Below are 12,542 nucleotides of genomic sequence, written 5' to 3'. Positions count from 1 at the left end.
TCGGAAAGGAGGCACCCAGGCAGACACCAGCCGCTCCGTAAAAACGGCTTTATGTTACAAAGTTCGCACTCGCACCCGACACCTCCTCCCTGCGCGCATCCCCGTGCGCCCCGGGTGCAGGGTCTCTGCCGCCTCTGGGCACAGCTGCCCCGGGGTGGGGGCTCTTCCGCCGGGCGGTTACTTGGGGACCCTCCGGAGCTCGCTCATGAACCAGAGCGCCATGCTCAGCAGTGCCAGGGAGCCCGATTGGTGTGTGGCCGCCAGAGGTGTGGGGACATACAGGAGCAGGGTGCTGATGCCCAGGCCCACCTGCCAAGAAGGGAGAAGGGGTAAGAGCATCTGTGAATGCACCATTGACACATCCCCAGCACAAAGTACGATGTAGAAAGGCTCATGGCTACAGCCAGATTTCCCACCCTCCAATTAAGACAGTGCATGCAGAGGACCCAGGTCCAGGCTGCTCCACCTCTTCACTCCTGGGGCCAGCACGTACCCAAGCGGGGGATAACTATTTTGTGAGTACCTGCAAGTAAGCCACAGCCAATAAGGAAGTCACTGCCATCCTGGCCCTGCGAGGGAGCGGGATCTTCCGTGAGAAGAGGTACAGTGCTGTGACAGCTGTGACAGAAGTGATTCCCTACCGATAGAGAGAGAAAAAAACACCTTTCAGGCAGAGTTCAAAGGAAATGGATACAGTGGCCTCTGGCTGCACCTTCCATGCAATAGAAGAAATTCTGTGAGCAGTATTTAACTGTAAAAACATATCAGCGTCCATGACCAAATCCTGGAGTACCATGCCCACCAGGTTAGTGACCCTGAAATTCAACTAAAGTTAGAGAGTTCAGTTTTTCTCCAAATGGATGCTTTACTTTCCAACAGCTTTTCCTTATTTCCTCATGTCTGCCTTAGGGATTATTTCTGCCCTCTCCCCATCTGTCACCTTGACAGCTAAGGGTGAAACCTTACCAGTGCTCTTGCTGTTTAGGTCACCTCAGGTGATTACTCTTCTATGTCACCTAATCTTTTCAACATAGTGATGGCCTAGCCCACAGCAGTGCTGACAGTAGTGTTTAGTATCTGGACTGCTCTAACTAGCTGAGATACTTTCACAGGGTGCTAATGGTATAAAGCATGTCCAGAAGTGCTGGAGGAAGCATTCAGTACCAGGATTTCCAAGTTTTACTTCACACAACTTTCCCAGACATCTCAGTAGCGAGGGCTACTCTGGTCAGTAGCTGGTGTCATGGAAAAGGAGACACAAAGACTGTAAATTGTGCAGGAAGAAGACGTCCTCAAGGAAGGAGACCATGCTGAAAATAAATAAGTGCTAAACTTCCTCCGTCTGCAGAAGCAAATTGGTAACACGCTCTCAGGACCTTTGGGTGCCCTGGATATCACTCAAGCTGACAGAACCACGGCCCAAAGAGGACAACTTGGCTGCAGGAGGCAACTGAGAAGCAGCACAGACATAGCAGGAAGACAGCACTTACCAAGATCCTGTGATCAAACTGTACAGTTGTAGGATTCTCAAAGATATTCTTCAGTATGGGGGAGAAGGCAAGGAGATCATCTGGGATCCAGCGCTCCCCCATTTTGGGGAATGAATTGTACACAAGGCCAGCATCCAGCCCTGCCACAAAGGCACCTGCAATTCCAGAGCATGAAATGAGACTTCCAGAGTAGGTGAAGGTGCACTCCAGGTTGTGCAGCTCTGATTCAAGAGCTCTGCTTGATCCTGATTTTCTTTTAGAAACATATACAGAGATCACACAGCAACAGGCAGGCTGGAAGGTGCCTCTCCACCTCCTCAGGAAGGACCAGCAAGGGAGGTTCTTGACTGTAGGTTCCCTGACAGCAATGAAGTATTCCCAGAGAACATGATGGGGTTGCTCACAGTCCCGGATAAACCAGAGGAAGACAAAAAATACAAAAGAGGGCATAAAAGAACGAGCCACAGATGGGACAATGAAAGTCTTACCTGAAAGAGCTGTAAGGAAAATGAGAGCCGTAGTGCCATGAGCGTATTGTCTCAAGCGAATGAGCTGATGGGTTTCAGGTAACTGTAAAATAAATAAATAAATAAAATAATCAATGCAAAGCATTTCCAGCACTGTTTGCTGTAGGTAAGAAAAGCCTTAATGCATATACAACGGGTTAGCCTGGATTTTACAGGAGGGATATAGAGACCACCACACAGCACAGCCACACTTCAGGGGCTCCTCTAAACCACAGCTAATTGAGTTCAACCCTGTGCAGAAACTGAATTGGCCACTGGACAGCTACTGGCACAAGTGCTCAGCCAGGCACAGCCCTGCCTGAGCCTGCACAAACTCCGAGACTAACCACTTCTGAGCGGAAGAGCATGAGACAAAGGAAGTGCCCCATAACCAAGTTTACAGAAAGGGTGTTTTGTCACACTACTATTATCAGAGTCAGGAACAGAGACTGAAAAGGAAGCACCACCACCTCTCACACCCTTCCCTCACCCTTCACGTTACCCCCCAACCCTCTGAATTGACACTATCCTGACACACCATTCTGTACCTTGTGTCGTGGGAGCAGCAAGGACAGACCTGTCCACAGGCTAGCAGAGTACAGAATCAGTGCGGAGCCAAGGTGTGCTGCCAGACGGTACTGACTGACACGAGGAATGTCATACGAGTCTGGCTTCTCTTCCAGCCCACTCTTCACCATGTACCACCCCAGCAGCCCCTGAAAACACAGGAGAGGGGTTACAGCCAGCCAGGGCAGCAGCACCACTAAGGACACGTAAACATTAGGGGTAAAGCAACTTTCCTCTGCCTTCAACCAGCTTGCAGCACTTACATCCCCCAAGCTTTCACAAATCCCTCTGTTTCAACTATGCTCAATCAGAAGGTATTCACAGGAGATGCTGCTGCTAACCCCTGCTGCTACGGAGCTCACTCACCTGGAAGCAGACCAGCCCACAGAGCGCAAGAACACAGCCCTTCATGGGGCGGCTGAGCCAGCCCTTTCGCCAGAAGTAGGCGGCAGGCAGGATGTAGGCCAAGCCCACAATGCGGCCCCACATGCGGTGCGAATACTCCATGTACCAGATGAACTTGAACTCTGTCAGGGTCATGTCATGATTCAGGCTGTTAAAGACAGTAAAACAAAGAACTGTTTCATGGGATGTAGCAGTCCTATGCTGTACTCAGTGCAACATGGTGTCACCTTCCTCAGAGAAAGGAAGTGACAGTGAAGGAGCCACCATCAGACAGGCTTTGTGCGCCTTCCTAGTGATGTTAGAAAGCATTTCCCCTCCCACAAGAGCCCCTCGAGTGGCTCAGTTACAGGGGGGATGCTCCCAGCCCACCCTCCTTCTGCTTTTGCACACTCACATTTTAAACTCTGGGAACTGCTGATACTTCTGGAACTCGGCTTCCCACTCCTGCTGTGTTCTTGGGGGTTTCATCTCTTTCACCAGATGCCAGTCAACCATAGAGAGGCCGGATTCTGTCAGCCTGGGAGAGATGCAAGCAAGCACAATTCACTCCCTTTCAGTATGCAGATGTACTGAACTGAAGTGAAAACTGTTATGTGCACCAGACAACCTTTAAATTCACAGATGGAGATCAGGGAGTCTGAGTGACCAGACAGACCTAGAAGTACCAAAACTGTGTAAGAGGATGTTATCCCTAGCTTGCATCAGCACACTACAGGCAGTCTTTCTAGTGCATAAGGATGCAGACCTTACACTGCAGTGAGTAAAGAGGAAGGCCACAGAGATGCTCTGGGGTCTGGAGCACCTCTCCTGTAAAGAAAGGCTGGGTGTTGGGGTTGTTCAGCCTGAGGAACAGGCTTCAGGGAGACCTTAGAGCAGCTTCCAGTGCCTGATGGGGGCCTACAAGAAATCTGGAGAGGGATTTTAACAAGGGCATGTAGTGACAGGAAAAGGGGGAATGGCTTTAAAGTGGAAGAGAGTAGATTTAGATTAGACATTAGGAAGTTCTTTCCTGTGAGGGTGCTGAGGTCCTGGCAGAGAGTGCCCAGAGAAGCTGTGGCTGCCCTATCCCTGACAGTGTTAAAGGCCAGGTTGGATAAGGCTTTGAGCACCTGGTCTGGTGGAAGGTGCCCCTGCCCATCGCAGGGGGTTGGAACTGATTGATCTTTAAGGTCCCTCCAACCCAAACCATTCCGCGATACAATATGACCCTTATCCCCCAGCGTCCCCTTGCAACCAGGGAAGAAACACCCGACAGGGGCTACCACAGGTGTGCTTTGGTGGGGGGGGGCAGAATCTCATGCGCGGAAGGCAGCTGCGGGCAGCTCTGACCGCTTAAGCGGGTCGCCGGTGCTGGGGAACAGTACCTCTACACAACCTCCGCTCCACGCCCCTTCAAGGGCTTGAGCGCGGGCACGGCCCCGGCACATGACCCGGAGCGGGCGGGACGGGGCGGGGCGCGCCGCGCTCACCTGGTGACACCGCCCAGCACCACGGCACCGGCCACGGCGCCGCTGCAGGCTAGGAGCCACCGCCCCACGGCTGGCGGGGCGGCGGGAGGCGGTGCCTGCTGCAGGAACCGCCGCTGGAGGCCCCGCTGCAGGGGGAAGCGGCCGGCGGCCGGGGTCGGGCCCAGCGCGTGCCCGGTGCCGCCACCGCCCCGCGGCAGCAGCGCCAGCCGGACGCCGCCGCGCGCCGCACGCAGCATCTCCCGCGCGCACGCCGGAAGTGTCGCGCGCACGCCGGAAGCCGTAGAGGGAGCCGCTTCCGGACACACCCGGGCGTCACCATGACAATCCCCGGCACGTGACCGAGAGCCAAGCAGCGACCCCCGCGCGCCGCCAGCGCAGGTGAGCGCGCGTGCGAGGCGGGGGCGGGGCCCACGCGGGGGCGGGGCCGAGGCGTCGTGGGGGAGGAGGGGGCGGGGCCTGCCCCGCGGAGCTCGAGCTTGGCGCGCCGGCTCCAACCTCCCCCCCGCGCCCGCCTCCGCCAGCCCGCGCCCGCCCTCGCGCCCGCGGGCGGCACGGGCCAGGGACGACAGGGGGCGGAGGCCGGAAGTGGGAGCGAGGAGGCGGGGCCTGTGGCGGAAGTGGGCCGGTGGCGGTGCGGAGAAGGGAGGCCGCTATGGGCCGGGCCGGACTGATGGCGCCGATCTCGCCCAGGTATGGACGATGGCTTCCTCATGGAGGTGTGCGTGGACTCGGTGGAGTCTGCCGTCAACGCGGAGCGCGGAGGTAAGGCCCGGAGGACCTGGGAGAGAGGGCGGCGGTAGCGCCGCAGGCATGGTTCTGACATGCTTTTCCCCAGGTGCCGGCAGGATCGAGCTGTGCGCGGGCCTCGTGGAAGGAGGAACCACCCCGAGCATGGGTGAGTCTCGCCTCCGTCCTGCGATGGGGTCCCCTCCCTTGGGAGTCCCCGTGCCCAGCGCGGCCTCCGGAGCTCCCTTTTCCCCCTTGCTTTTCCTCGCCTTTTCTTCCACTCATCTTTCTCGCCGACTTGCCTTTCCCAGTGCCCCCCTTTCCCCCCCGCCCCGGTGACTGGAGCCGCCGTAGTTGGGTACCGAGCCGCCTCTTGCTCTCCCGTAGGGCTGCTGCAGGTGGTGAAGCAGTGCGTGCGGGTTCCGGTGTTCGTGATGATCCGACCTCGCGGCGGCGATTTTCTCTACTCGGACCGGGAGGTGGAAGTGATGAAAGCCGATATTCGCCTTGCCAAGCTGCACGGGGCTGACGGGCTGGTGTTTGGAGCCCTCACCGAGGACGGGCGCATTGATACGGAGCTCTGCACGGCGTTGCTGGGTAAGAAGCTGTCCAGTCACAAGTGCTGTGCTGAGCTCCATGCGGTATCTTCGCTGGGGCTGGGGGTGGAAGTTAAGTGCTGGTCTGTATGGTGATGTAGAAAGAGCTGTGTATAGGGTGCTTTGGTCTGCTCATCTTGTCTGTGGTCTTGTTATTTTTCTCTGTCTTCTCCAGTCCCATGCATGGCCATACCTGTGAAATGTTAAATAACTTTTTTTCTTTGTAAGAAGCTTTGCAGACCAGGGTCCAATTCCACAGGCAGCTCATATAGAAAGAGAGAGGCTTAGGTGAGCTGCTCTGATAGCATCAGGGTGTTAAACTGTTGGATTCTCTCTCTTCTTCATTTTCTTTGCCCTTTTTTCTATTTTCTTCCTCATCCCTGCTACAGATGTCTAGAATATGGCTTTCCTGGACTTTGGCCTTGTGGGTAACTGGCAACTCATGTTCATTCTTCCTTCTGACATACCCCATGAGAAAATGCATGACATAAGTGGAAATGTGTGAAGGGCTATTGGAACTGGGGTGGGAAAATGTTAGTCCAGACCCCTGATGTGTAGAGAGAAAGTTTGTTTCCACATTTTATCTGTGAACTGCAGCCAAATTAAAGAGGGATGAGCCTTTCCCTCGTGATGTGGTGCTGAGGTTCTTGTGCGAAGGTGAATGTGCTGTAGGAAGTGCAGCAAAAGAGGAGGGTTTTGCTAGGATTTGCCTCTGCTACAGCAATGAGATGCTCTGCTGGAAGCAGTGTTCTTAGGGAAGCAGACAGTTAGGTTTCTTTTCATAGAAATAAATAAGCTTTGCACAATAAATAGAGCCCCGCAGGTGAGGTTTGCCCTGGTCTGAGAGCAGAAGTTGCAGGTAGTGAAAGAAATAATAAAAATCAGCTGTACTGCTTTGAAAGACTGCTGATCCCATCCCTTCCACAACTAGATGGTAAACCTTCCCTGCTTCTTTCCTGCAGAGAAAGACGTCTGGTGGGGATGAGGGTTCTGCGTGATCTAGATGAGATGGGAGATTTTGGTATTACTCATAAAAACAAAGGTTTGTTGCTTTCTCAAAGAGCAGGATAACTCCTCTCCACTGAAGAGCAGCATCTGCATTGCTCCCAGCAAGTACTGGGATTCTTCTGAGCTCCCCAGGAATGGCATGAGAAGCATCTGCCCTGTTCCACCTCATGTGCTTTACTGCTTCTAGCACAAGGGGCATTCTGTACCACCCTGACTGACCATATGTCTTCTTATTGCAGCGGTGTGCCGTCCCCTGCCAGTCACATTTCACCGAGGTGAGTGAGACCAGCCTCTGCCCTGCTGCCAAGGGAAGGTGGGGCTGGGAGGGAGCTGGAGCTGAGCTTAAATGCTCTTTGGCAGGGGGAAAGCTCTGCCAGAGCAGGCTGTGGCTGTGCTGATCCTCCAGGAGATAAAAGGTCTAGGGTGTCCAGGCTTAGGGGGCTGTGTTGCTATCCTGTGTGGAGAGCAGGTGCTTAAGGAGCTGAGCATGGGGGCCCTGCCATTGCTGCAAAGGGGACGTTATAGTTGGGAGCTGTGGCTCCCAGCAGGGCAGTCACTGTGAGAAGGACCCTTCCTGTTGTTGTCTCCTGAGCTGGCTAAGAGCATGAGGAGCTAAGTGATTTCTGAGCTGTTGTGTTGGTCCTTCAGCCTTCGACATGGTGCACGATCCCCTGGTGGCACTGGAGACCCTCATCTCTCTGGGGTTTGAGCGGGTGCTGACAAGTGGCTGTGACAGCTCAGCGTTGGAAGGATTGTCCTTAATCAAGAGGCTTGCAGAACAGGTAAGCGTTCCCTGTGCTCCCCTGGATTACTGTGTCTGCTTCCTGGGCATTTCTTGGAGCCAGCTCCTTTATGGTAACTCTCATTTTTGCAAGGAACTTCTGTCAAGGAGCACTTGGCCCAAATCAGTTTTCCCAAGTCCACGTGGGCTGGACCCCAAAGTCTTCACAGCAAAGACTGGTTGGGTTATTTTTGCTCACAGACTGGGAGGAGGGTGGTAGGAGTTGGCTTCAGCAGCTGGTGGGATTAGCCCGTGTAAACAGCAAAGTGAGGTCCCTGCTGGGGGTCTCACAGTTTCTGTTAGGAAACTGGTACGGATATACCTGAGAAATAGCCAGGTGAGATACAGAGGTAGGAGAAAGTAGTGACAAGTTGTGTTAGCTGTAGCTGCGTATTATTCTTCACTATTCCTTGCAAAATATTAATAGTAAAAAATAGATGGGTGAGAGTACATTAATTGTAAGCTGTGGTAGCATCCGTTAGCTTATGGAAGATGCTGCATGTAAGGTTTCTTTGCTGCCCCACAGAAGCACATGCATGTGGTGCTGAGTAGTATCATTAACATGCTATTCTTTTTCCAGGCAAAGGGAAGAATTGTGGTGGTGCCAGGTAATGCTTTTATTTTACTGTCATCTGTAACAGGTCCTGTAGCCCTTAAGCCAGCTTCCTAGTCTTTTGCCCTGGAATGTGCTGTGTGAGTGAAAGTCACGCAGCCAGCTGGGGATGGCAGAGCCCTGCAGCTGCTGCTCGGGAGGATCTGGGGACAGATCTAGATCTGTGGCAGAACATGAACCAAGGCTTCTCCCATCACTTTTCACTGCCTGGGTCTCCACTGTCTCAAAGGCTGTCTTTTCCCTTCAGTGTAGGTGGTTTTTGTCCCTTAAGGGATAGGTCCCAGGGTAATGTTAGGTCTGGGGCAGTGCCATCTGTGGTGTGTGTGACATCGTGATTCTTCCCACCAGGGGGTGGCATCACAGAGCGCAACCTGCAGAGGATTCTGGAAGGCTCCACTGCTTCTGAGTTTCACTGCTCAGCTCGCTCAGCCCGCGACTCGGGGATGAAGTTCAGGTAACTGATTATTTAGTTCTATTTGTTAGCAAAACCTGTATAGGGGAAAAGCTGGATTAATGGGAACGTGAGTTTTTAGAACAGGCATAAATTTCAGCCAGCTTTCTGGGAGCTAATTGTGCTCTTGTGGTTGGGATCATGACGCGTGGCTTGGTATTCTGCAGTGTGTGTATCCAGCGATGCTCCGTATCCAGACATGAGCTTTGTGCAGACCTGGTCCCTTAGGGCATTTCTTCTGCTACTGCTACCCTAGGACTCGTGAGCGTGCTTGTATGGCACTCGGGAAGGCAGGTTCTGGTGTAGTTGCCTTAAACCTTTAACACAAGCATGTAGGATTTGGGAGGCCAGTGGGGAATGGCTTACATTTGTCCACAGGTCTGCACTGGGCTTCTGTTAATGCTGTTGTTTCTTGCCTTTGGATTAGTCTTCTTTCTGTTACTGTCTCATCTTTGGTTTAGGTGGCATCAGCAGCTTCTCTGGTCACTGCTGAGACTAGGGGAGATTGTGGGTTTTTCTTAGTGTCTTACTTGTCTGTACAAGCTATATATAGTAACCAGTGGTTTTCCTGACAGGAATCCGAATGTTGCCATGGGAGCGTCCTTCTCTGCCCCTGAGTACTCCATAAAGGTGGCTGATGTTGCCAAAGTGAGGACCCTGAATGCAATTGCAAAGAACATTCTGTAGTGGAAGGCACCATGCTGGGACAGGAGTGCTGGGACTCCAGGGTCTTCCCTGCCACATGGACAGATGGGTACTGCTTCTGTCCTCAGGCTGCAGAGGATGCGAACTAGGTGATGGAGTCTGACATCTTCTCCCTTGGCTTCTCCTGAATGACTAGTCCCTGGTCTGGAAACCTACGTTGGCCATTTTAAATAAAAGGACTCATTCCCAGATGTTGCAGCAACAAGGTGTTGGGCATTATCTGGGAGGAAGGAAGCTGAACAAGTAGGGGGACTGAATTGTGTAGCACTGCATGTGATTGTCAAATAAACACTGCAGCTGCCCCCCTCTTTCTGTGCTTTTTGATTTATTTGTGTTTTACAAGTGTGACTGTGATCTGTGTTACATACCCTGCATTAATCAGGCCTTTGCTGCACATCCAGAATGCCAGGGAGGAAAACGGCTACAACTGGAAAAAAAAGCCTGCTCTGATCAAGCCAGTAAGATAGCTGGGGGTTAGCAGCACAGCAGCTGCTAGAGAGAAGCACGTTGATATGTAAAGGTGATGAACATGTTAAATTCTAATGAGAAGGAGCTTCTGTGTATCTGACTGATACAGTGAAGGGCTTCACTTGTGAGTGCTTGAGGTGGGGTGGGCATAGGATGGAATACCTTGGGAAGACAAGGTGCTTTTACTAAGGGAGCTTCCAGGTCCTTTTCCCAACATGAAGCAGTAACTGCTTGTTCTCCACATTGTGCTCAGGAGAATGTGGGTGTTGGGTTATTGCTGCCTACATGGAAGCCTTAGTTACCTTTCAAAATACCCACTGAAAGATCTGAGCAGCATCAGAGTTATCCATTAGAAGAGTTGAGACCCAGAGGGAAAGCACTTTTATTGCTGCCTGCTCTTCTACAAATGATACAAAAGCCAAAGAGAATCCCCTGACAGCAGAGACAGCAGACCTTGGGATGCAAAAGCCCATTTCAGATGTCTGCTCATCTTGGCAATAGCATACAGCCTGTGAAGATGTACAGGAAAATTAATATTTGACAAGGTGGCAGCACCTTTTTGTCACTTTAAACAGAATCTGGTCATTGAATACTTATAACCAAGGTGTATCTGTAGCTCAGGTGGCCTTCACCCTTTCACATGGATCCATCAGAGGTATTGGTGTCGCTCCAAGACACATCTCAGGAATGTATGTAGTAGTTCTCAACGCAGGAGCTGGGAAGAGAATGTGCATCAGCTCAGTGCTGATGTCAGAGCCTGCTTTGGCACTGATGGATGCGGAGGCAATAGGAAGGATCCAAAGTCAGAAGAATAAATGATTACATTTGTGATTGGGGTGAAGAGTCATACAGAATATGTGATTTAAGAGTTCATGGCTTATGTTGTAAGATTTCATGAGTCATGGTGTTGATTAAGATACCGGTAGCTGAATTAACGTGAGTATTCTGCTGACACTGCCCCCCAGCAGTACAAACACAGGTTTTTTTTCTTTCCTTTTGTCTACATTTATAGAAAAAGGGAAACAAAAAAGGCTTGGGGTTAGACATGGGCTTACAGCAGAACCAAGTAGAGAAATAAACCCTTCAGAGACAGCAATGAGCAGTGAGGGCTGGACTAACTTGTCAACTGCCTTGCAGAAGCCTTTGTCCTGGACCAGATCCTGTGTGACAGTTCTGAAGCAGTGCCTAATTTTGACAACCTAATATATAAGATGAATAGCAGATGGATAAAGGCAGGAGAGCACAGGGAAACGGTGTGGTATTGTTGGCTAAAGAGCTCTTTCCACTTTGATTAGCTTGATCCCAGTGAATATTTTCTGGGTACTGTTGTGAAGTTTTATGGAAGGAGCTGGAGGAAGCTGAGGTGGATTTGTGAGTTTTTAGGAACATGTCCCAGATACGAGGATAGAGGAAGGGAGGAAGTGCTTGCTTTGAATGTTAAAAGGTGGTTGGCATCCAGTGCTGAGCAAAGTGCTTCTGCTGCGAATGAGAGACTGAAGATGGGGTGAGGATGGGCTGGGACACACTGAAAATGGGACAAGTGATGGGACTGAACATTAAATAGGAAGGTGTCATGAGCAAGTGGCAGCAGTGCTCCAGGTGGGTATGAGCAAGGCCACAGGACACCTATGCCAGCAGAAAGAAGAATCCCATCAGCACTCTGGAGAAGGGCTGAGGAAGTGACTGCTTCATTCACTGCTTATCTGTTGCTGCTTTCATCAGCTGTGTATTTGTCCTGGCCTGAAGGACCCAGCACTAGGGGTAGTTTTATTTAGGAAAACAAGTGGATTTAATCAGAGAAACCAATAATAATTAACCAGTGAATTGAACATTGAACCCTTCTCTGGTATTGATGATAAGGGGGTAGTTCCTTAGCAATTACTCATTGTATCATCCTTGACTTCTAAGTTACCTACTAAACCTATGAACAATGAGACAGCAGCATTCTTGCAGTCACCCTACAGTCCCCTTTTACCTACTGGTCCTCAAGAACATGCATGATGAAGCAAAATTCAGCTCTGGCCTTACAGCAGCACCATCTGTATCTGCCCCCACACTTCCACTTTTCTAAGCAGTAGGGTGCTGATTTAGTGTCAGTCACCCCCCTCAGGAATGGTCCTCTGGCCATCTCAGATGTTGGGGGTTGCTTTACAATGAAGATTCAGTCTCTTGGGTTTTGTGGTCAAGCAGCAGCTATAACATCCAGACAGCACAGAGATGTGGGAAAGAGAAGCAAAAGGAAGAGCTGGGAAAGTCTCCAGGTTCTGCAGGCCAGAAGAAGCTGTTAAGAGGAACCCAGACCCTGGAGACACAAAGACCGCTGCAGCATGCGGTCAGCTCAGCTACCAGATGCTCCAAGTTCCTAGGCTTGGAGCACTGCTGGTGTACTGGGCCTCTGTGCAGAGTGGCACATGAGAAAAAGGGTCTTGTCATCTTTGGCTTCTGAAGGATGAACTTCTTGGCAGCATTCAGCAGGCTTGTTCCGGCAGGAGAGGTCTGTTGCACCTAAGCAGTGTCTTCAGTGGGACAATACGAGCTCATCCCTGTTGGTGTGCATTGATGAAGACTGTGGTTTCTGAGCAATGGCTGTGGTGTTCTGCAGTGACTGACTCTGTGACAGTGGGTTCCGTACATCTCCCCTTTGATCTCCTTCTTCCTCAGTTCCCTTCCCCCTGAGCACATGTGGATTCCAAAGCCCCTTTGGTCACTGCTTGGTGTGTGGTGTTGTGCAATAGTGCAAAGTTAACAATTAACTGG

The 12,542-nt window shown here is 51.6% G+C and overlaps 2 protein-coding genes across 2 annotated transcripts; one reads left to right on the top strand and one right to left on the bottom strand.

Moving 5' to 3' along the window:
• Positions 1-34: 34 nt before the first annotated feature.
• Positions 35-4,811, bottom strand: LOC133222605 (cytochrome c oxidase assembly protein COX15 homolog). Its single transcript, XM_061372409.1, has 8 exons — positions 4,438-4,811; positions 3,363-3,485; positions 2,930-3,116; positions 2,545-2,712; positions 1,979-2,060; positions 1,491-1,645; positions 524-637; positions 35-309 (listed from the first exon to the last, which is right to left on the bottom strand). Exons 1-8 carry the CDS (start codon positions 4,671-4,673, stop codon positions 178-180), a joined length of 1,197 nt encoding a protein of 398 aa, XP_061228393.1. The 5' UTR covers positions 4,674-4,811; the 3' UTR covers positions 35-177.
• On the top strand, positions 4,795-9,625 carry CUTC (cutC copper transporter). The gene is made up of 9 exons (XM_061372411.1): positions 4,795-4,815; positions 5,128-5,199; positions 5,273-5,332; positions 5,551-5,760; positions 7,007-7,042; positions 7,416-7,549; positions 8,129-8,156; positions 8,510-8,615; positions 9,188-9,625. The coding sequence occupies exons 2-9, from the start codon at positions 5,130-5,132 to the stop codon at positions 9,297-9,299; spliced, it is 756 nt and encodes a 251-aa protein (XP_061228395.1). The 5' UTR covers positions 4,795-4,815; positions 5,128-5,129; the 3' UTR covers positions 9,300-9,625.
• The last annotated feature ends 2,917 nt before the right edge of the window (positions 9,626-12,542 follow it).

This window comes from Neopsephotus bourkii, unplaced genomic scaffold, assembly GCF_033783945.1.
Source record: "Neopsephotus bourkii isolate Nb327-2 ecotype Australia unplaced genomic scaffold, CSIRO-AGI_Nbou_v1 NB_1615, whole genome shotgun sequence".
NCBI lineage: Eukaryota > Metazoa > Chordata > Aves > Psittaciformes > Psittacidae > Neopsephotus > Neopsephotus bourkii.
The sequence above is the reverse complement of the archived record's forward strand: the minus strand, read 5'-3'. Positions and strand labels throughout refer to the sequence as shown.